This window comes from Erythrolamprus reginae, chromosome 3, assembly GCF_031021105.1.
Source record: "Erythrolamprus reginae isolate rEryReg1 chromosome 3, rEryReg1.hap1, whole genome shotgun sequence".
Taxonomy (NCBI): Eukaryota; Metazoa; Chordata; class Lepidosauria; order Squamata; family Dipsadidae; genus Erythrolamprus; species Erythrolamprus reginae.
The window spans coordinates 13,067,539-13,092,680 of record NC_091952.1 but is presented as its reverse complement, the minus strand read 5'-3'; the positions used below and the strand labels follow the sequence as shown (position 1 = coordinate 13,092,680).

The window sequence follows — 25,142 nt, the reverse complement described above, 5'->3', positions numbered from 1 at the left end:
TAATTAGCAGCCTCATTTACATCACGGTTAAATTGACATATCTGAATGTAAGCTGATTGCATCCTATTGAACTCTACTGCGTATTTCCATTTGATGTGTGCATTAATCTCATTGGCTAACGCACATAAAACATAGGTGTTTGCAAAGACAGAACAGCTTACATGGTTTGACTTAATTCCAAGGATATTATTGCCTTGACTGAAACGCATCCCGTACTTCACAGAAAATGACTCTTCTTTGTCAAGTTGCACGCAGTAACAGGAACGTGTTTTTAATTTTGGTTCAGAAGTAGGAAGTCGTTCACGTTGCAGGTTTTGAATGACTAAAACTTGAGATCTTGACCAAAACGCCTTCTCTACTATTCATTGGAACAGGGGTTTTTTTCTCAACCTTGTCAACGTGAAGATGATTAGATTAGATTAGATTTATTGGATTTATATGCCGCCCCTCTCCGCAAACTCGGGGCGGCTCACAACAAAGTAAAAATAATACATAATAACAAATCCAATACCCACCAATCCAATTTCAATGTTAAGCTAAAAAATTCATAAAAAACAACCCCAGAATATTAAAAAACAAGCACACAATCAATCTAACACCAAAACAACATGGGCAAGGGGGAGATGTTTCAGTTCCCCCATGCCCAACGGCAGAGGTGGGTTTTAAGGAGTTTGCGAAAGGCAAGGAGGGTGGGGGCAATCCTAATCTCAGGGGGGAGTTGGTTCCAGAGGGTCGGAGCCGCCACAGAGAAGGCTCTTCCCCTGGATCCCACCAGATGACATTGTTTAGTCGACGGGACCCGGAGAAGGCCAACTCTGTGGGACCGAACCAGTCGCTGGGATTCGTGCGGCAGAAGGCGGTCCCGGAGATATTCTGGTCCGGTGCCATGAAGGGCTTTATAGGTCATAACCAACACTTTGAATTGTGACCGGAAACTGATTGGCAACCAATGCAAACTGCGGAGTGTTGGAGTAATATGGGCATACTTAAAGAAGCCCATAATTGCTCTCGCAGCTGCATTCTGCACGATCTGAAGTTTCCGAACACTTTTCAAAGGTAGCCCCATGTAGAGAGCGTTACAGTAGTCGAACCTCGAGGTGATGAGGGCATGAGTGACTGTGAGCAATGACTCCCGGTTTGACTGCAGTTCCCAGAATCCCCCTCTCAGCATGTTAGATAAGGAATTGTGGGAGCTGAAGTCCACATATATCCAGGTTGAAAAGGTTTGGAGACATTGCATTGTAACAAACCTTCTGGGGATGGAGGTCCTCTCTGTCTTAGACTCATGCTTGGCTCAGCAAAATGGTGTGTATTGATTTCAGATTTGCATGTCGTTCTGCAAAGGTCCTTTGTCAGGGGTTCCAAATTCCACTCCTAACACGAGAGGACTCCAATGCTAGAAGTTCCTCAAAGTTCCACTTGATTAGAGAATTCATATAGGCACACCTTGGGAAACCCGAATATGAAATCCTCCAGGTTTCCCCCACCCCTCAGAGAGGGTCCGCAACTTGGGCGTCCTCCTCGATCCACACCTCACATTAGAGAAACATCTTTCAGCTGTGGCGAGGGGGGCGTTTACCCAGGTTCGCCTGGTGCACCAGTTGCGGCCCTATCTGGATCGGGAGTCACTGCTCACAGTCACTCATGCCCTCATCACCTCGAGGCTCGACTACTGTAATGCTCTCTACATGGGGCTACCTTTGAAAAGTGTTCGGAAACTTCAGATCGTGCAGAATGCAGCTGCAAGAGCTATCATGGGCTTCCCTAAATATGCCCATGTCACACCAACACTCCGCAGTCTGCATTGGTTGCCGATTGGTTTCCGGTCACAATTCAAAGTGTTGGTTATGACCTATAAAGCCCTTCATGGCACCGGACCAGATTATCTCCGAGACCGCCTTCTGCCGCATGAATCCCAGCAACCAGTTAGGTCCCACAGAGTAGGCCTTCTCCAAGTCCCATCAACTAAACAATGTCGTTTGGCGGGACCCAGGGGAAGAGCCTTCTCTGTGGCGGCCCCGGCCCTCTGGAACCAACTCCCCCCCAGAGATTAGAATTGCCCCCACCCTCTTTGCCTTTTGTAAGCTCCTTAAAACCCACCTCTGCCCGTCAGGCATGGGGGAACTGAGATATTCTTTCCCCCTAGGCTTCTGCAATTTATGCATGGTATTTTTGTGTGTATGTTTGGTTTTATAATAAGGGTTTTTCAGTTGTTTTAGTATTGGATTGTTACATGCTGTTTTTATCATTCTTGTTAGCTGCCCCAAGTCCACGGAGAGGGTCAGCATATAAATCCAATGAATGAATGAATGAATGAATGAATGAATGAATGAAAGCCCACATCCCTTCCCTATACTTACAGTCAATCATACCCTTGTCACTGCACGATTATTGCAACATGCTCTACATGGGGCTACCTTCAAAGAGTGCTTGGAGACTACAAGCCAGAGTCAGAGATGAAAAGTCCTAGACCCATCTCTCACATATAAATTTAGGTGTTTCACCCTGGATTTTTAATAAGGGGTTCCCAACCTCCAGTCCATGGACCAGAACCGCGCTGTACCAGTGTAGCCCCATCCGTGGGATGCAGGCAGCACATGGAACCACAACCCCTCCAGTCCATGGAAATATCTCTGTCCAAAGAACCGGTCCCTGATGCCCCAAAGGTTGTGGGGCACTGTTGTAAATAAATCAATAAATGTTCTTTTAAAAACAGATTAACCACATAAAGAAGGGGGGGGGTCCAAAGGATGAAATATTTAGATTTAGGGAGAAGAATACTTTTATATTCATTCACTTTCTTTGTGGTTAAAAGAAGAATTAAATTTAGGTCATTAAAGTTTCCCAAGAGACAAGCCTCAGATTTTAGCAGCAATCAGATTACTGAATGCAAATGGGAAACTGCTATATCTTAGGTGATCATAACTTATTTTTATAGAAAAAAATATCTAATTACTTTAACAGAGTCTGCTGTAGGAAAAAAAGAAAAGAAAGAAAAAGATAATTGCAATAACAATTCAGAAAAAAATGTTCCCAGACTGAGATCTACACAGGAAGCTAAATGGAGTTGGTTAAGTCATTCTGATTTCTTGAACACCTTTGATTGAAGTTAATAATAATTAATTTTCCAATTCCCAGAAGCTAAAAGTGTCAAAACGCCACAATTATTTTCAAAAAAAATAAAAGTGGAATTAACAGATTTCAATTTCCTATTGCCAGAAAGACAGAGTTAAGAACAGTTCAAATGGTATCAAAACCTATTCCCTCATTTCAGAATCATGCCAGTCAAAGATGAAATACATTTCCTCTCCGCACCAATCATTTTCTCAGTGACAAATGTCACCATAACTCATGATAGTAAATTCCAAAATCACAGAACTGCCTCCAATTTTGTCCATTTCCTGTAGGTGTTGGTTGGTGTGTGACTTTAAAGCACTATATTTTTATTTAAACCTAAATCCTTAAAAAGTTTATTTTCAATATCATATGTTAGCTATCGTAAATTTATAAAGCTATAAAACTTTCTTCTTGTTATCCAGCCTCTATTCCCCTTCTCAACAACGGTTAGTTCTAAGCGCGCCATGTTATTTCTTGTACTATGGAGGTGCTTTGAAGAATAGGTTGACCCAGTGATGAGATTCAAACCGGTTATTAAATTTTTGCACAGTTCGATGAACCCGTTGATCCCACCCCTGGCTGGCCCCGCCTCTTGCCCCTCCCCTCCCAGTCACTCTTCACCTGGCTTGTGGCGGCCCCGACTCTTTGTAATCAACTACCCCCCCTCCAAGGTTCATACTGCCCCTACCCTACTGGCTTTCCGCAAAGCCCTGAAGACCTGGCTTTGCCAGCAGGCCTGGGGGCCATGAGATTGACACCTTATTTCGGCCAAGATATGGTTCGATTGGGACAGAGGTAGGCAAAGTTGGCTCTTCTATAAGATATGGACTTCAACTCCCAGAATTCTTCAGCTAGCATGATTCGCTCAGCGATTCTGGGAGTTGGAGTCCACAAAGTCATAGAAGAGCCAACTATGCCTACCTCTGGACTGGGATGTTTGATAGTGTGGCTGGAGTAGGTTATTTAGGGTTTTAAAATACTTTTAATCATTGTATTTTAATTATTTATTTATTTTATTATATTATTATTATTATTATTATTATTATTATTATTATTATTGCTGTAAGGTGCCCTGAGTCCCATGATTGGTGGCATATAACATTTAAATATGAGCCAGCAGAGTATAGCAGCTGCCAAAAAAGCCAACACAGTTCTAGGCTGCATTAACAAAGGGATAGGATCAAGATCACATGAAGTGTTAATACCACTTTATAAGGCTTTGGTAAGGCTGCACTTGGAATACTGCATTTAGTTTTGGTCGCCACGATGCAAAAAGGATGTTGAGACTGTAGAAAAAGTGCAGAGAAGAATAACAAAGATGATTAGGGACTGGAGGTTAAAACATATGAAGAGCAGTTGCAGGAACTGCATATGTCTAGTTTAATGAAAAGAAGGACTAGGGGAGACACGATAGCAGTGTTCCAATATCTCAGGGGTTGCCACAAAGAACAGGGAGTCAACCTATTCTCCAAAGCACCTGAGAGTAGAAGAAGAAGCAATGGGTGGAAACTAAACAAGGAGAGAAGCAACTTAGAGCCAAGGAGATAATTTCCTGACAGTTAGAACAATTAACCAGTGGAACAGCTTGCCTCCAGAAGTTGTGAATGCCCCAACACTGGAAGTTTTTAAGCAGATGTTGGATAACCATTTGTCTGAAGTAGTATAGGGTTTCCTGCCTTAGCAGGGAGTTGGACTAGAAGACCTTCAAGGTCCCTTCCAGTTCTGTTGTTTTTATTATTATTATAAATCTAAATACTAAATAAACAAACAAATAAATAAATTATGGCAATGGCAGGGGAGGGAGACTCGCTCTGGGTGGGCCTGGAAATCTCCACCGTAGTGGGTGGTACAAGAAGTTGTGGAAGGAGTAGCGCCAGGACTCGCTGGCTAGAACAACATAATGGTGCTGTTGCAAGGTGGGGTGACACAGGCGGGATGAAGCAGCGGTGGTGATGGCCAGAGTCTTGGTGCGGGAGCAAAGCGCACTAAGCAACAGCATTCTGCCTTTGTAGTGATACATTTGCTTGCCTGCTGTCTGCCTGCCTGCCTGCCTGCCTGCCTGCCTGCCTACCTACCTACCTACCTATCTATCTATCTATAGAAACATAGAAGATTGACAGCAGAAAAAGACCTCATGGTCCATCTAGTCTGCCCTTATACTATTTTGTGTAATTTATGATTTAATTATTTATTAGATTTGTATGCCGCCCCTCTCCGAAGACTTATCTTAGGATGGATATATGTTTATCCCAGGCATGTTTCAATTCAGTTACTGTGGATTTACCAACCACGTCTGCTGGAAGTTTGTTCCAAGGATCTACTACTCTTTCAGTAAAATAATATTTTCTCATGTTGCTTTTGATCTTTCCCCCAACTAACCTCAGATTGTGTCCCCTTGTTCTTGTGTTCACTTTCCTATTAAACACTTCTCTCCTGAACCTTATTTAACCCTTTAACATATTTAAATGTTTCTATCATGTCCCCCCTTTTCCTTCTGTCCTCCAGACTATACAGATTGAGTTCATTGAGTCTTTCCTGATAAGTTTTATGACCTTCCATCATTTTTGTTACCCGTCGTTGGACCCATTCAATTTTGTCAATATCTTTTTGTAAGTGAGGTCTCCAGAACTGAACACAGTCTTCCAAATGTGGTCTCACCAGCGCTCTATCTATCTATCTATCTATCTATCTATCTATCTATCTATCTATCTATCTCTATCTATCTATCTATCTATCTATCTATCTATCTATCTATCTATCTATTACAGTAGAAATAGCTGGACACATCTGTAAAAAATATAAGCAAATCATTTCCCCCCCAAATAATTAATGTTCTCATCTATGCAGTTACACATATCTTGAAAATCCCCTGAATCCAGACAAATTACTCATTGATCAGTTGATCAGTTTGACACTTTTCTACGCATCCCCAATCATATTATTATTATTTATTATTATTTATTGGATTTGTATGCCGCCCCTCTCCGCAGACTCGGGGCGGCTAACAACAATGATTAAAAAAAAGAGCATGCAACAATCCAATTAATAAAACAACTAAAAACCCTTATAGTAAAACCAAACAAACACACAAACATACCATGCATAACTTGTAATGGCCTAGGGGGAAAGAATATCTTAACTTCCCCATGCTTGGCGATAAAGGTGGGTCTTGAATAATTTGTGAAAGACAAGGAGGGTGGGAGCCGTTCTAATCTCTGCGGGGAGTTGATTTCAGAGGGCTGGGCCCGCCACAGAGAAGGCTCTTCCCCTGGGGTCCGCCAAATGACATTGTTTGGTCGACGGGACCCGGAGAAGGCCAACTCTGTGGGACCTTATCAGCCGCTGGGTTTCGTGCAGTAGAAGGCGGTTCCGGATGTATTCTGACCCAATGCCATGTAGGGCTTTAAAGATCATTACCAACACTTTGAATTGTGACCGGAAACCGATCAGCAGCCAGTGCCTCCACGTAGCTGATAACTATAACTCCAAGTTATTTGGGAGTGGCTCAATTTTGGCGTCGAAAACAACAGTTTCTTGGCTGCCTAAATCTCTGTTCAAAGAAATGATCCTACGGGTGACATCAACACCTATTATTAATATTTGATCTTCAAGCAAAGTGGTTTTAATGGGCCGCGTGCTCACCTCTACCGCAGCCACGGGTTCTCCATGGCCATTACGTGGCCCATCTACCGTAGAGCACAACCTGTTATTTGGCTTGGGCCCATTTGTTATGAGCCATTTCATTTGCAACATCTGTCCGCATTACACATATCCTGCTGTGATGTTCTCCTTCCATAAAAACCTCTCGCCGTTTTCCTCTTCCATTAACGTCCGTGGTGCCAGCCGGAAGAAATCCATTAACCAACAGCTCTGTAATATGTATTATGCAATAATGAGGATAAAATGTCCAAAGTGGAAATGAGATGCCAGCGCCAACGTGCTGAACTTCGAGATGTGTGCGATGAGATGTAACGTTGCCAGATGTTGCTGACAAAAACTGTCCACATTTCAATTAAATGGTCTCCAACCTTTGCAGCATTGAGTTCTTGCAAAGCAAACCACAGACACTAGACTTTCGGCTGATAATATACATTCATGCTGGACTCCTGGTAACAGCAGTCTAGGGTCCATCTTTGCTGTCATAAAGCAGTTTTGTTGGCAGAATAAAGCAAACAGTTTCTCCTCCTGGCTGGCAAACTCGAAAGTTGGGGCATCTACTGATCCAGAGGAACCACCTGTTCAATACATTTCAGCAGCATCATAACAAGGAAGACTGCCAAGAACAATGTCTGCGGCACTTGCAAGATCCATATTCTACATTTTATGTGCATAAATTGAATATCCTGTCTCCAGAGCAAAGAGCCCAACTGGGCCCTGAAGGAGTTGGGGTGGGGGAATCCCAATCGTCCATAATTAAGAAATCGTCTTCAACATTCCCTCTTTTGCTTTCCCAGAGCGAAACCTTGGAAAATGGTTCTTCTGTTCTTTCATTGCCAATGAGAGGTCAGAAAGAGTTGTGACCAGTGTTCCCTCTAATTTTTTTTGGGGGGGGCGGAAAAGTATAGTGTCTGAGCGGCAGTCCCTTCGGGACTGGGCGGCACAGAAATAATAAATAAACAAACAAACAAACAAATAAAAAACCCACCCTGTTTTGCCTCAGAGAATTTCAAAATAAAATACTGTACTGTGTGTCTATAACAGTGAGCTCATAATAGGGCAACTCTATCAATATCAAAATGCCACTTAAATAGTTGAGCTAGTTTCAAACTAGATTTTGATTTTCTTTCTCTCTTCCTTACTTCCATTCTTTTTCTTTCTCTTTTCCTTCCTCTCTTTTTTCTATCTGTTTCTCTCTCTTCCTCTCTCTCTCCTTCCCTCTCACTCTTTCCCTCTCGGCTTCTGGGCAGGTTTGGAAAACTCTGAGTTGATGATGATTTTTAAGTGAGCGATTGCTCACTGCTCAGCTTAGAGGGAACTATGGTTGTGACTAAGAAAAGGATGCCCAGGTTCACCTGGTGCACCAGTTGCGGCCCTATCTGGACCGGGACTCACTGCTCACAGTCACTCATGCCCTCATTACCTCGAGATTCGACTACTGTAATGCTCTCTACATGGGGCTACCCTTGAAAAGTGTTTGGAAACTTCAGATCGTGCAGAATGCAGCTGCAAGAGCAATCATGGGCTTCCCCAGGTATGCCCATGTCACTCCAACACTCTACAGTCTGAATTGGTTGCCGATCAATTTCCGGTCACAATTCAAAGTGTTGGCTATGACCTATAAAGCCCTTCATGGCATCGGACCAGAATATCTCTGGGACCGCCTTCTGCCGCACGAATCCCAGCGACCGATTAGGTCCAACAGAGTTGACCTTCTCCGGGTCCCGTTGACTAAACAATATTGTCTGGCGGGTCCCAGGGGAAGAGCCTTCTCTGTTCCGACCCTCTGGAACCAGCTCCCCCCAGAGATTAGAACTGCCCCCACCCTCCTTGCCTTCCATAAATTCCTTAAAACTCACCTCTGCCGTCAGGCATGGGGGAATTGAGGCATTCCCCCTCCCTCCCCCAGGCCTATATAATTTATGTATGGTGTGACTGTGTGTATGACTGGTTTAATAATGGGGTTTTTAAATGTTTTTTTAATTTATTAGATTTGTTATGAATTGTCTTATTGTATGCTGTGAGCCGCCCTGAGTCTACGGAGAGGGGCGGCATACAAATCTAATGAATGAATGAATGAATGAATGAATGAATGAATGAATGAATGAATGAATGAATGAATGAATGAATAAATAAATAAATAAATAAATAAAAAAGATACATTTGTCAAGATTCCAGATTCCTAAGAGGTCAGTAAGGGGCGAGTACAAGTGCACTAGAGTGCCTTCTGTCCCCTGTCTTATTGCTCTCCTATATCTCCTATACCTTTCTTCTATTCCTATATCTCTTCTTCTATTCTTTCATTGATATGTTCTATTACTATACCTTCTTTTCTATTATTTCTATAGATATATTTTACTATGAGTATCTCCTCTATAACCTTCATCATGAATTTTACTATGTGTATACCCACTAAAACCCTCATTGTGTATTGGACAAAATCAACCAATCAATAAAATAAATAGAATCATGTGGTAGAACACTTAATGATGATCATAGGGGTCAAATAAACAATGAAGAAACAATCAATATTAATAAAAATCTTAGGATACAAGCAACAAGTTACAGTCATACAGTCCTAAGTGGGAGGAAAAGGATGATGGGAATGATGATGAGTAAAAACTAGTAGAAATAGAAGTGCAGACTTAGTAAAAAGTTTGACAGTGTTCAGGGAATTATTTGTTTAGTAGAGTGATGGCGTTCGTGGGAAAAAACTGTTCTTGTGTCTAGTTGTCTTGGTGTGCAGTGCTCTGTAGTGACGTTTTGAAGGTAGGAGTTAAAACAGTTTGTGTCCAGAATGCGAGGGTAAAATAGATTAAATAACACTACGTAAAACTACATAAGATTATCAAGAATTTATGCTGAAGATTTGGAAGTTTGGAGAGAAACAGATTATTTCTCTCATTTTTAACAATTTTTTTCTTTCTTCTTATACTTTTTTGTTTGTTTTTTTGTTTTGGGATAGGTTTTTTTGTTTTGTTTTTGTCTTTAACTTTCCTTCTATCATTTTTACATTAGGAGTATGTATATAGCACCCGGATTGTGGGGGTAATATGCTGGCTCTGTTAAAAAGTGCTATTGCTAACATGTTGTAAGCCACCCTGAGTCTAAGGAGAAGGGCGGCATAAAAATTGAATATATAAATATAAATATATAAATATATAAATATAAATATATAAATATAAATATATAAATATAAATATAAATATAAATATAAATATAAATATAAATATAAATATAAATATAAATATAAATATAAATATAAATATAAATATAAATATAAATATAAATATAAACATAAACATAAACATAAATATAAATATAAATATAAATATAAATATAAATATAAATATAAATATAAATATAAATATAAATATAAATATAAATATAAATATAAATATAAATATAAATATAAATATAAATAAATATGTATATGTGTGTTAAATATCTCAATAAAATCTTTTATAAAAAAAATAAACTAAAACCCCAGAAAGAACCAAATATCCTTTAGAGATGGCCTCAAACACCAGTGGAGCTAAGCTGGAACTAAATAGCCCTTGTCATGCCCCTGTCGGTGTTTGAATCTGCAGTGGAAGATGAGCTATAACACGAACTGACAGCGAGTGAGAGGGCAGCTCCGTCGGCCTTGGAGGAAACTGGGAAAGGGCAGAGTCAGGCCAGGCCAGGCTGTTCGGAATTAGCAAGGCTGAACAAGCAGGCAAGAACACAGCTCAGCCGAGGAGCATGAACCACCCCCTTCTGATGCAAGGGCTTGGAGAGTGCAGAGGAGGTGGGATCAGTTCACGCAGAGGAGGCAACTCACGAGGAGAGTGCCCCGCCCACCTTCACCAGGCACACCTGGGGAATGAGACTTAAGGAGACATTGTGGGGAGGAGCATTTGTCGGGAACAAACGCTGAGTTCCTGGGGTGTTGTGTGCCTACGTTTGAACTTGCCAAGAATCATTGCATTCCTGTTTGGCTGATCTGTGTCTTTTGCTCTGCTGAATTCCTTGCTTTGTTCTTGTTTGGCTAAATAACTTTGGAATTTATTGTCATGCAGCCTTGGTTCAGACAGCACTGGGCTGGAGCATTTGTGACCAGAGGCTGTTTGAGATTTGTTTTGGGGGAAAATTGGAAGCATTAAAAGGGCTGGTTTGAACTGCCAACTGTTTGTGTTATCTCTGTGCTATGCCCTGGTTCATCACAGCACTTGACCCTACCAGTCTACTTAACATCTCTTGGAAGATAGATGAGCATTGGGACAACAGCTCTCTTTTTGAGTGTAACCCTGTCAACAAAACTCAGATCTGTCCAAAATGTCTTTATTTTGTAAGAATAAACAGATCTTAGTTGACTTCTCAAGACCATTCACCAGAACAAGTGAATGTGAGAATGTGTGCCTTTCCAGATGTCGATGGGTATGATGGTCAGTTACCCTGACTGCAGTTGATGGAATTTATAGGTCAATATTTTTTTAAAAAAAATCCAAAGGATATCTTACTTTTTTATATATGCCTGTGTTGATCTTCAGTTTTCATTATATCATGTCTTCAGAATGTCTTGTTTATCTAATCAAGTCAGGTTAATTAATATTTATTACAAAGACCAGAACAAGTTAAAAAGGAAGATCTTAAGGAATATCCAGAACAAAATAATAAATAACAAATGTATGTTAAAATCACAATTTGACATTGAATCTGTCAGTTGCACATGAACAAAGCACAGCCTACTTTAACTATAATATAATATCAATCTTTAAACGATAAGGCCCATAGTCATCAGATGCTAAAATGCAAGCGAGTGATAATGCATAAGCATTTGATCCATCATTTCTATAAAATAATTATGAAAAATTAATCATCTATTTCCAAGAATTCCCAGTGCTGCTAAATGTCTATTTTATCTACTGAACTACTACTTATTTATACTATGAACCTGTATTGGCCAGAAATATTTATTTCATTTTGCATCAGTTCTTCAGAAACATTCTTTTAGAGTTACAAAGTCTTTAAAGATTGCCTTTTCAACACAACTCTCTTGGCCACTGAGTGAGTTTGTCATCTTCTGCAGAAAGTATGTTTTCCCCCTTTATGTACTGCCAGCACCTTTAAGAGTCGGCCGAAATTGCCCCCAGAGCTGGGGAGATGCTGTCGGTGCCCGTTTCCAGCTTCCAGGCAAAAAACAGAAGTTTGGCTTTTGGCAGTGCGCCAGGCCGGCGTGCTGCCTCTTGAGCCTGGGAGGAGGTCCTAAGACGCCCCATTTATGGGCGGCTCAAAGCCCTCGGCTATCCTGAAAGCGAATACCCGCCCGCCCTCCTCTATCACACAGTGTGCCTGGACGAGGTCGCCTCGGGGCCGAATAGGAATTTTTGGGGGTCTCTCCTTGGTGTGGCTGTTTTTTCACCTATTCCACACTGTCGTTAAGGATGGCCTGGTTAGGGGGTGCGGCGCAATGTAGAGATATATTAGATTAATTTGGCTTCCCTCTGGTCACTGGGGTTTGGCAGGTTAGGGGCGGAAATGGGCAGTAGGAACAACTGTGCGTTCTCCTTTTGGGCATCTTTTCAAGATGATGGGCCGCCCACCCCTCCCCATGAACTATAGGTTCGTGCAACTTTGGGGATTGGAGAGGGGATGCCCATGGGACTCACCTTATCCAATTTCCCTCAGGGTTTGGACATTGAGCTCCTCCCACACGCTTATGGGCGTGGCTCGGATACAGGTGAAGGTGGCTACCTTCACCTGGATCAGCAAGGAGTTATGCCCGAGAGTTGCCATGAATGTTTTGACAGTTAACTTCCGCCCCATTAGTTGGCCTCTGCAGGTCCTTTATTTACATTGTTATAACGTTTGAATTACGTTATTTAAATTGACGTTATTCAAATTGACATTATTTAAATTTATGCTAATTAATAAAGTGACCCATTATTAAATACAGCTACTGTCTCAGCGTCGTTACTCCACTTCCTGGGCAAAAACATATTATTGTGACTCCTTGCAAATGCAAGTAAAACTTTCCTAAAATTAAATTAGAAAGATTGAATGGCATGCACACATTCATTCTAAAATAACAGTCATTAAAATAGAAACACAACAGAAGACACGAGAGGTTATATCGTATATACATTTGAAAATATCAAAGCTTCCTTGATTATGACTTGAACAAAACCTAATGCCCTCCCATCGTGAAATCTCAAAGCACTCCGCTAAAGAACATTAGTGTTCAAATGCAAGCCTCTCCTTCCCACATTTATACAGTTAAAAATGCTAACTTTTTCTAATGTTCTACTGACATATTGGAAGATGGAGTGTGAATATGCTAGTTGTTATTTTCACATTGGGTGTGGAAAATGGCTGCAACCTCAATATTGTGCAAATGAAAATCGGCTATTTGCAGCATTCACTTTAATTTAAAACCATCCCTTTAAATTGTTCAGTTGCCCAATTGGGATATCTGCACAAATTATCTCTGCATTTACGTACACGCCCTTTTCTAATGAGGCAATTAGCCTTAACTAATGAGCCCATTTACCAGCAGCAGGACTGTCTGTTCCTTGTGCTGTCTCTCCAGCGCTTTGCAGCCATATATGGACATGGTGGCTTTATCCAAAGCTTGTGGAGCAAAGCACAAAAGTGATCTTTGCAGTTTATAGACCTTAACCATAAAAAGGAAAGCTCAGATTGACTTTGCAGAGCACTTTAGTTTTAAGTGTCTACGCCCCTTCAATACTTATCATACTTACCATTATTACTACCTCCCATAAAAAGATGCACAGCCTTGTCTGTATTGTATATTGTCTGCATTATATTCCAAAGCACCAAAATGGCAAAATGAGAAACAAGGGAATGAAACTAACCAAGGTGAGAAGCAATCTAAAACTAAGGAGACATTTCCTAATGGTGAGAGCGATCAACCTGTGTTGGTTATGACCTATAAAGCCCTTCATGGCACCGGACCAGACTATCTCAGGGACCGCCTTCTGCTGCACGAATCCCAGCGACCAGTTAGGTCCCACAGAGTGGGTCTTCTCCGGGTCCCATCAACTAAACAATGCCGGCTTGGCGGGACCCAGGGGAAGAGCCTTCTCTGTGGCAGCCCCAACCCTCTGGAACCAACTCCCCCCAGAGATTAGAATTGCTCCCACCCTCCTTGCCTTTCGTAAGCTTCTTAAAACCCACCTTTGCCGCCAGGCATGGGGGAATTGAGATATTCTTTCCCCCTATGCCTTTACAATTTTATGCGTGGTATGTCTGTATGTATGTTGGCTTTACAATAGGGGCTTTTAACTGTTTATATTGGATTGTCGTATGCTGTTTACTACTGTTGTTAGCCGCCCGAGTCTACGGAGAGGCGCGGCATACAAATCCAATAAAATCAAATCAAAATCAAATCAACCTGTGGAATAGCTGGCCTTTAGAAGTTATGACTACTCCATCACTGGAGTCTTTTACAAGACTGAATAGCTATTTATCCAGAATAGCATAGGGCAGGTGTAGGCAAAGTTGGCTCTTCTATGACATGTGGACTCCAACTCCCAGAATTCCTGAGCTAACATGATTGGCTCAGGAATTCTGGGAGCTGAAGTCCACAAGTCATAGAAGAGCCAACTTTGCCTACACCTGGCATAGGGATAGTATAGGAGAGCCGTGATGGTGCAGTGGTTAGAATGCAGTACTGCAAGCTATTTCTGCTGACTGCAGGTTGCTACAATTTGGCCGTTCGAATCTTACCAGGCTCAAGATTGACTCAACCTTCCATCCTTCTGAAGTGGGTAACATAAGGACCCAGATTGTTGGGAGCAATATGCAGACTCTGTAAGCTTAGAGAGGGCTATAAACCATTGTTGTTGTGAGTGGTCCTCGACCAACTCTGGTAATGATAGATTCTGAAGAGGATGAGCCAGGCCCATCTTGGTACACTGGTCCAGTGGTTCTGCCAGCTGAGGCAGAGAGTGAGGATGAGGGAGAAATAGACCTGGATGAACCTGAAAGATCACCAGAGGTGGCAGATATCCCAATGACAGTAGGGTCTGACTTAGAGGAAGAGGAGGAAGAGGAAGACTATGAGCCTTTGTTAGATGCCTGCTTTAGAAGACTAAGAAAAAGACAAGAATATTTGTATGGGAAAAGGAAGTAGTGGTGGCTGATGAGAAATCCGGTGTGGAGTTTCAATGTTTTGTAATGGAATCAGTTAATGTTTGGGGTTTCCAGCCATGTCACGCTAGCCAACTGTTATTTCTCTGCTAAAATCCTTGGAGTAGAATTGAAGTTAACACATGGCAACTTCAAACATCAACCAGCAAATGTTCTACCCTCCACATTGGCAAAAAGAATCCGAACCTCATATATAAACTGAATAAACAAAATCTCACAGCCAACCCCTACTCAGTAAAAGACCTTGGAATACTAATATCAAATGATATAAGTGCCAAAGCCCACTGCAACAATATCGCCAAAAAGGCTTCTAGAGTTGTTAACCTGATCCTACGCAGCTTCTGCTCTGGCAATCTCACACTACTCACCAGAGCCTACAAAACTTTTGCCAGACCCATCCTTGAATACAGTTCATCTGTCTGGAACCCATACCACATCTTGGACATCAACACCCTTGAAAATGTCCAAAGATACTTCACCAGAAGAGCCCTTCACTCCTCCACTCAAAACAGAATACCCTACGAAAGCAGACTATCAATCCTAGGTCTAGAAAGCTTAGAACTACGTCGCCTAAAACACGACCTAAGTATTGCCCACAAGATCATATGCTGCAACATTCTACCTGTCAATGACTACTTCAGCTTCAATCGCAACAACACAAGAGCACGCAACAGATTCAAACTTAATATTAACCGCTCCAAACTTGACTGTAAAAAATATGACTTCACCAACCGAGTTGTCGAAGCGTGGAACTCATTACCTGACTCAGTAGTGTCAACGCCTAACCCCCAACATTTTCCCCTTAGACTATCCACGATTGACCTCTCCAGGTTCCTTAGAGGTCAGTAAGGGGCATACATAAGTGCACCAGTGTGCCTTCCGTCCCCTGTCCAATTATCTCTCCTTATCTCGTTTAGCTTTTCTTCCTTTCAGATATGTTCACTTATACTTTTATATCTTTTCTTCTATTCTTTTCTTTACTTATATTATTACATATCTATTCTCTTCAATGTGTATTATGTATTGGACAAAATAAATAAATAAATAAATAAATAAATAAATAAATAAATCTGCATAGAATCTGGAAAGCTGTAAATGTAAGTCAGTGAAACTGGAGGCTGTTTATCTCACAAAGGAATGAGCATATTAGCTTTGATCTTCGGCAGTAGCTTAGGCACTGGACTGATATCTTTTAACTCCTCTCACTGAGAAGCTGCCAAGATGAACTCACATGCATGAATTTGGCTTGTATTAATGATGCTTTCTGTATAAAAAGATTGATTGGAAATATCAGCGCGTGGATTCCTCCTTTGTTTTCAACTTACGTAGGTCCAGGATAGAACAATTGTGAAGCCGCATATAAGCCTATTGCTATCGAGCAGGCAATTTGATTAAAAGATCTGCAAGGTCCCTTCCAATTCTACTACTCTATGTTCTATATAAACATGTTATTTACCATAACAAGACTACCAGGTCTGGGTGGCAAACGTCCAAATTATTATGTTTTTCTGCCATCTGGTGGACTTTATCTTCCTAAGTTCAAAAATGTACAGAGATAGTACTCTGCTGTGAAATAAAGAGATGCCTACTGCATAGCCAAATAGGTGTTTTGATAAAACAATAAAATGTAGAAATATCAAACCAAGACTTACAAAGAGAGACTGAAGGAACTGGGCATGGATAGCCTAGAGAAAAGGAGGGCCAGAGCGGACATGATAGCAGTCTACAGGTATACAAGGGGATGTCACAGAGAGGAGGGGATCACTTTATTCTCCAGGGCACCAGAGGGCCGGATGAGGAACAACGGCTGGAAGCTGACCAAGGAGAGATTCAACATGGAGATAAGGAGGAACTTCCTGACGGTCAGAGCGATCAACCAATGGAACAACCTACCAGCGGACGTTGTGAACTCCAACACTCTGGACATTTTTAAGAGAAGATTGAACTGCCATTTGGCTGGGGTGCTTTAGGATTCCTGCTCAGGCAGGGGGTTGGACTTGATGACCTGCATGGTCCCTTTCAACTTCAACAATGAATGAATGAATGAATGAATGAATGAATGAATGAATGAATGAATGAGTGAGTGAGTGAGTGAGTGAGTGAGAGTGAGTGAATGAGTGAGTGAGTGAGTCAGTCAGTCAGTCAGTCAGTCAGTCAGTCAGTCAGTCAGTAAGTAAGTAAGTAGGTAAGTAAGTAAATAAAACCCAGATTATCAGAAAGGCTGGATGAAAAAAGAAATTGATTTCTTTGAATTGTGGTGATGACAAGAATTGCAGAGAATACCTTGGGTTGATTAAACACACACACACACATACACACACCTCAGATTTAACAGAGTTGGAAGGGACCTTGCAGGTCATCTAGTCCAACCCCCTGCCCAAGCAGGAGACCCTACATCTGCCTCTACCTAGGATCAAACTCACAACCTCCTGGTTGTGTGGAAAGAACTCCACCTTTAGGCCACAGCACTTGATTAATTCAACACTACACAAAGCAAAACCATACACTCACTTAAATACATGAATGAAATAATGAAACCAACATAAATATTGGGGATAGATAATGCAAAGAGTTGTTGGAGATGATTCTGATGATTGGGAAAAATTAAAGGCAATCTCAGAAATGGCTAACAGTAGACAACATGATTAAATGCTATCAGTGATGATATAAGCGGGCGCTTATAAACTTTCCATAGGAATTACTGACCCAGAAAGGCAGAAGGAATTGAATGACTGAACAAATGATCATCCAGGTTTTTGCAATCCATACTATATTTGTCACCTGCATGAAAACTGTAAACACCACTAATGACCAACAATACACCATTATTAAAGTAGTGGTCAATTTCATAGAAACATAGAAGATTGACGGCAGAAAAAGACCTCATGGTCCATCTAATCTGCCCTTATACAATTTCCTGTATTTTATCTTAGGATGGATATATGTTTATCCCAGGCATGTTTAAATTCAGTTACTGTGGATTTACCAACCACGTCTGCTGGAAGTTTGTTCCAAGGATCTACTACTCTTTCAGTGAAATAATATTTTCTCATGTTGCTTTTGATCTTTCCCCCAACTAACTTCAGATTGTGTCCCCATGTTCTTGTGTTCACTTTCCTATTAAAAACACTTCCTTCCTGGACCTTATTTAACCCTTTAACATATTTACATGTTTCGATCATGTCCCCCTTTTCCTTCTGTCCTCCAGACTATACAGATTGAGTTCATTAAGTCTTCCCTTTTCAAAGGAACCTATCATAATTCATAGATTTACTAATAGTAATAGTAATGCAGTCTTAGGGAATAGTTTCACAGTGCTGAGGGAATTATTTGTTTAGCAGAGTGATGGTGTTCGGGGGGAAACTGTCCTTGTGTTTAATTGCCTTGGTGTGAAGTGCTCTATAGGGTCATTTTGAGGGTAAGAGTTGAAACAATTTATGTCCAGGATGTGAGGGGTCAGTAAATATTTTCACAGCCCTCTTTTTGACTCATTCACTCATCCTTAATGGAAGGCAGGTTGGCAGTAATTGTTTTTTCTGCAGTTCTGATTATCCTCGGAAGTTTGTCTTGTTGGGTTGCAGAACCGAACCAGGCAGTTATAGCGATGCAGATGACAGACTCAATATTTTCACTGTAGAACTGTGGGTAGATATAGATTAAATGATCACCATAGATTGCCCAATACTGAAAAGATATTCTCAAGTGGTTTTGGACTCATTTTATACCAGAAAATCCATACCAACTTTAAAATATGAGAAGGCTGTGAGAACCTCATAGACCAGAAAGAAAACAGTTCTGCTTTCTTTTAATTTGTTCCCCAATCGCTGGTACAGTATTGGAATATACCGCTCTGAACATACATATTTTTCTTCACTAATAGCCATCGGTAGGCTTTTACATCTTTTTGAACACGATTAAGGAGGTGTAGCAGAAACGAACAGGACTTTGCATTTTTATTCATTATTTTTTGCTTCCTGTTGCTTTGGCAGAAAGAATAAATAAATAAAGGAACATTTTGTTTAATTTGTACAGAACATTCCTTCGGTTGGTCCAGAGTCAGAAAAATAGTTTAATGAATTCATTACTGTCTTGCTAAAACAGCACTGTTGGTTTATTTGTTTGACTTATTTGATTTTGTTTTTATCCCACTTTTAATACTTTTTAAGAAACTCAAAGCCACAAATATATATAATACTTATGCCTCTCCCTATTTGATTGGATTGGATTGGATTGGATTTGTATGCCGCCCCTCTCCGCAGACTCGGGGCGGCTAACAACAGTGGTAAACAGCATATGACAATCCAATATAAACAGTTAAAAACCCCTATTGTAAAACCAAACATACATACAGACATACCATGCATAAAATTGTAAAGGCCTAGGGGGAAAGAGTATCTCAATTCCCCCATGCCTGGCGACAGAGGTGGGTTTTAAGAAGCTTACGAAAGGCAAGGAGGGTGGGAGCAATTCTAATCTCTGGGGGGAGTTGGTTCCAGAGGGTCGGGGCCGCCGCAGAGAAGGCTCTTCCCCTGGGTCCCGCCAAGCGACATTGTTTAGTTGACGGGACCCGGAGAAGACCCACTCTGTGGGACCTAACTGGTCGCTGGGATTTGTGCAGTAGAAGGCAGTCCCTGAGATAGTCTTGTCCGGTGCCATGAAGGGCTTTATAGGTCATAACCAACACTTTGAATTGTGACCGGAAACTGATCGGCAACCAATGCAGACTGCGGAGTGTTAGTGTAACATGGGCATATTTGGGAAAGCCCATGACTGCATTCTGAAGTTTCCGAACACATTTTCTGCATGACCTGAAGTTTCCAAACACTTTTCACTTATTAATTCACCACAATAACAAGCGTACAAGGGGAGTTGGACTGAGAGAGAGTGACTAGCCTGAAATTACCGAACCAACTTTCATGCCTAAGGTGAGACTAGAACTCACAGTCCCCTGGTGATTGGCCCCAAATTACCAGTCAACATTCATTCCTAAGGCAGGCCTAGAACTCACAGTCCCCTGGGTTCTAGGTCATCATCTTACCTACTACAACAAGCTGTTCTGCAATTGAATCATGTCCCTTAAATTTGGGTGATAATTTTTGTTTCATGTTACGCATTATTGCACAAGTCTTCAAACTTGGCAAGTTTACGACTTGTGGACTTCAACTCCCAGAATTCTTCAGCCAGCTACACTAGCTGGAGAATTCTGGGAGTTGAAGTCTACAAGTCTTAAACTTGCCAAGTTTGGGGACCCCTGCATTATTGGGACCAAAAGCAAATATACCCTTAATGATTTTTTTTTAAAATGGAAGCCTCTACTGTCAATTACATAGGGAATTTTAACATTTCTCTCCCACACCGGGATGCTGAACTAAATTGCAACAACAAAAATAAGAAGGATTTTTGGCCTTAAAAAAAGAAATATATCATTGAAGTGGAGAGTTGTTAAAAGGCATTGACAGAAAAGCTCCATTATTAAAACATGGATGAAATCCTATTTTGGTTAAAGTCTCCGTTTTTTCTTCTTAAGAAGATCAGGTCTGGAACTTACTGTTCTGGAAGGCAAGCTCTGAGAATTTGGTGACATTCACCAGCCCCTGAAATCAAGTCGTTTGATGAAAGTGCTTTTAACATTTCAAGCTTCTAAATTCACTTTAAAATGCAGCTTCCCTATAAAACATTAATACAGCCTTACTTTCCAACTTGAGTTTCCCAAATCAAACTGTAGCAGAGAGATCTAACTTTAAAGATTTTTTTAAAACAAAAACAGCCCAATCTGTATATTGTTATTATTTATTATTCATATTGATGTGTGTTGCACTTTCAAAGAATAAGTTGGCAGATTCTAGCACCAGAAATATTTACAAGCTGAAATTCAAGAGATGAGACAATAAAGAAATGCAGAGGGGCAATTCTTTATTTCTTTATTAAAAATATTTATATAGCTGCCTATTTTATAACCAAATCTCGTTGGCTCCTGCTCAAAAATTAAAACATAGAAGTCATATTAAAACTATAAAAATGCATTTAAAACAAAAATGTGGTGATGTGCAGTCACTTCATCTTATCCCAGTGCTTCAGAGGTGCTCAGTGGCTTAATGATGTTGGAGATAATCTTTACTCCAGCAGTTCGAGTCCAAGCACCATGTAGTGGAGTGAGTTCCCATTACTAACCTCAGCTTCTGACCACCTAACACAGGGGTCAGCAACCTGCAGCTCTGGAACCACATGTGGCTCTTTCATTCCTCTGCTGAAGCTCCCTCCACAATTGATAGAACTTTTGGTTAGGATAGGTAGAGGGGGAAAAGGATGCCAAGCTAGGAGGAGACACTAAAGAGAAACAGATAACAAGTTGTCAAATCTAATCCTGTTCCGGTTAACAGTGGCATACCCCAAGGCAGAATACTTGGACCAACACTCTTCATACTCTATATAAATGACCTTTGCGATCACATTACAAGCAACTTAAAACCCACCTCTGCCGTCAGGTATGGGAGAATTGAGATCCTCTTTCCCCCTAGGCCTTTACAATTCTATGCATGGTATGTATGTATGTATGTTTGGTTTTTATATTAATGAATTTTTAATCATTTCTAATACCAAATTACTATTGTACACTGTTTTATTGTCGCTGTTAACCGCCCCGAGTCTCCGGAGAGGGGCGGCATACAAATCCAATAAATAAATAAACTGCATTCTCTTTGCCAATGATGTAGAATTTTTCAACACTACCGATAACACAGCTACTCTCCAAAAAGACCTTGACTTTGTGTCAGAATGGTCAAACATCTGGCAACTCCAAATCTCAACCAAAAAATGCTCTGTCCTACACATTGGCAAAAAGAATCAGAACACCCAATACAAGCTGAATAAACAAGACCTTGCAGACAACCCTCACTCCGTAAAAGACCTTGGAATACTCATATCAAATGACCTAACTGCCAAAGCCTACTGCAACAATATCGCCAAAAAGGCTTCAAGAGTTGTTAACCTAATCCTATGTAGGTTCTGCTCCAGTAATCTCACAATACCAACCAGAGCATACAAAACTTTTGCCAGACCAATCCTTGAATACAACTCATTTGTCTGGAACCCACAATGCATTTCGGACATAAACGCTCTAGAAAATGTCCAGAGATGCTTTACTAGAAGAGCCCTCCACTCGCAACAGAATACCCTACGCCAGTGTTTTTCAACCAGTTTGCTGGCTGGGGAATTCTGGGAGTTGAAGTCCAGTTACCTCCAAGTTGCCAAGGTTGGGAAACGCTGGATTAGATTACTAGGGACTGAAACATACAATAAACAGTTGGCATGGCTAGACTAGTGAAGAGAAGGACCAGGGGAGACATGGTAAGCAGTCTTGCAGGTGTACAATATTCCCCTTTACTTTGGAGGCTGAGCATACTTTGACAATAATTTAAAGGTAATTTGGACTTCATGTGAGCATAGTAACTCTCTGCTATTCATTAAAAGCCCAACTTTTAATAGGGCAATGCATAAGCCTGAAGGAAGGTGCCCTTTTAAAAGAATGGTGATAATCAACCAACTCCACATCTTGGAGATCAGAATTGATTTGAAGTTTGAGGTCTTGCAGTTCATATTTTGCATCTATGGGACTCTCTAAGAGGTGGCTGGAAGCAAGAAACTATACCCTCAAACACAATGATTATTTTTTTTAAAAAAAGGTGCTAGAATGCACAGAATTAACAATGGAATTTAGGGATAGAGAGGAAAAAGAGTAGAATTAAATATGGAATAGGTGGTATAACTGGCTGGAAAAGAAAAGTCAAATCAACGTATAATGAATGTATGAAAATGTCACAAAATGAAATATATATATATATATATATATATATATATATATATATATATATATATATATTTAGAGTGTATATTATATAAAAAATTAAACATGATATAAGAAGGTATATTGTTGTGGTTGGCTCTGGCCCAGCTCCTGCCCCAGGGAATGGGGAGATGGATGCAGGGGAAAATTCAACATGTCACAGGCCTGTGTTATTGCCGACAGAATCAGTTCAGAGTTTAGTTTCCTCGGATGAAGAAGAAGGTGGGAGTGACTCGGCAGAGGAGGGCTTGGCACACAGCCAAGGCAGTCAATCTTCCTTATCTTCTATAGCTTCAGATGATGACATTTTGGACCCACGCAAGTGCAGAATTATGCGTAGAAGAGACCGAGTAAGAACATATTACAGGAAATAAGGAAGGCCACCTGTATTTGGGTGGGGCTCCAGTAATTAGGGCTGCTGCTATAAATAGCAGCATGTGGCCATTGTGGAAGAGTATCTGTTGCAGTTTTGTCAGGAATCTTGTGTGCTGGACTTTGTTGCTTTTTCACGCCTTTGAAACCAAAGCAGAGCAGTGTGTGTGTGTCTCTCCCTTCCTTGGAAGAAGAAGGGGTGTGAAGTTTCTCCACAGCTGCAGTCTAAGTACTTAATGACTGCTTAAGGGAAATTGTACAGACTACCTGGTTGTTTTGGGAAGAGTGCTCTTTGCAATATAAAAAGAGTGCTTAGTTTATTTTGAATTTTGTGATAAAGAACATTGTTTTGAATTTTCAAACGTGTGTGTGTGTCTGAAATTTGTATCCTTGAATTTTCGGGAGGCTCCTATCAGAGAGCCCGGCAGAACAGTATATGTATAAATAATAGGACTGAAAATGGATAATGTGGAATTAAGGGGGAAAAATTCCGATAGCAGAAAGCTATAATCTTGTAATTGTGATTTAAAATGTTTAAAAAGTTAAATAAGGGTTATTTTTTAAAAGAAGAAGAAGAAGATGGGTTATTTCTTTGTACACTGCAGAAGATTGAACTAGATAATCCATATAGCTGGAGCCCCTTCCAAGTCTAAAACTTGAAATTACAAAAAAGTCAATGATGAATTGCAACTGTATTTATCTGGTGAACATTGTGCTTTTCCGTAGGAGGGAGACAAGGTAAGTCCAGAGAATTGAAGGTCAAATAGTGGGGGAAATGTCTGATCTGAGCTTCTTAATAAGGGAGTAACAGTGATCTATAGAACTGGTAGAATTAATGCCCCTTGTACAAAACATAAAACTTTATTTACTGGGGACAAATGTGTCTTGCTTAAGATACAGTTTTTGAAAGTGAGAACTAGGGACATGATGAGGGAAGACACAATTGGAGGATAAAGCTTTCCTCCAAGCCTTCTCAACAACGTCTGTAAGATTTTTCAATAATTCCAAATATATTGGGATATTTCTACACACATACAAACATACAAAGACAAAGACACTTCTAACAAAACATTCTTCTCTATTTTCAGTATTCTGGTGAAGTTCCAGAAAATCGAATAGAAGTCGTTGTCGCTAATTTGACCGTGATGGACCGAGATCAACCCCACTCACCCAATTGGAATGCAGTATACCGAATAATCAGCGGAGACCCTTCTGGTTATTTTACAGTTAGGACTGATCCTGTTACCAATGAAGGCTTGGTAACCGTTGTGCGGGTATGTATATATCTCGTTATCTGGGGGGGGGGGGTTTCCCATAGGCAAGTTCTAGAGAGATTTGAGTTTGGAGAAAAGTTGGTCCAAACTTTTTTAGGGATCTGATTCATGAAGGCAAAGCATTCAATGGACACAGCAACCACCATGTTGTAGGACCAAGTGGATAGATGCAGGCATGCATGGTTGTATAGGGTGGATGGAATCAGAGGAGGGTGGGATTATTATTATTATTATTATTATTATTATTATTATTATTAATTAGATTTGTATGCCGCCCCTCTCCTTAGACTCATGGCGCCTCACAACAATAACAAAGACAATGTAAGAACAAATCTAATAATTTAAAAAACACTAAAAACCCCATTATTAAAAGCAAGGGATGGGTGAGATGGGATGGGAGTTGACCTTCTCTGGGTCTCATCAGCCAGACAATGTTGTCTGGCGGGGCCCAGGGAAAGAGCCTTCTCTGAGGTGGCCCCTGCCCTCTGGAATCAGCTCCCTCCAGAGATTCGCACTGCCCCCCACCCTCCTCGCCTTTTGCAAGAATCTCAAGACTCATTTATGTCACCAGGCATGGAGCAATTAGATCAAGTCCCCATCCCTTATCTATGAGTTGTAATGTGTGGTTGTGAATGAGCTGGCTGACTGATTTTAATATATATGGGATTTTAGTAGTAATTTTAAAATAATTAGATTTGTTGTCGTGTTGTTTTTTGTATTCTGTG

The 25,142-nt window shown here is 40.8% G+C and overlaps 1 protein-coding gene across 1 annotated transcript in view; it reads left to right on the top strand.

Annotated features, from left to right (window-relative positions):
• CDH4 (cadherin 4) overlaps positions 1-25,142 on the top strand; it is a 784,771-nt gene that overhangs the window by 684,165 nt on the left and 75,464 nt on the right. The window contains exon 9 of the mRNA XM_070744288.1: positions 24,232-24,417. Coding sequence (XP_070600389.1) covers positions 24,232-24,417 — 186 coding nt within the window. The remainder of the gene's footprint in view (positions 1-24,231; positions 24,418-25,142) is intronic.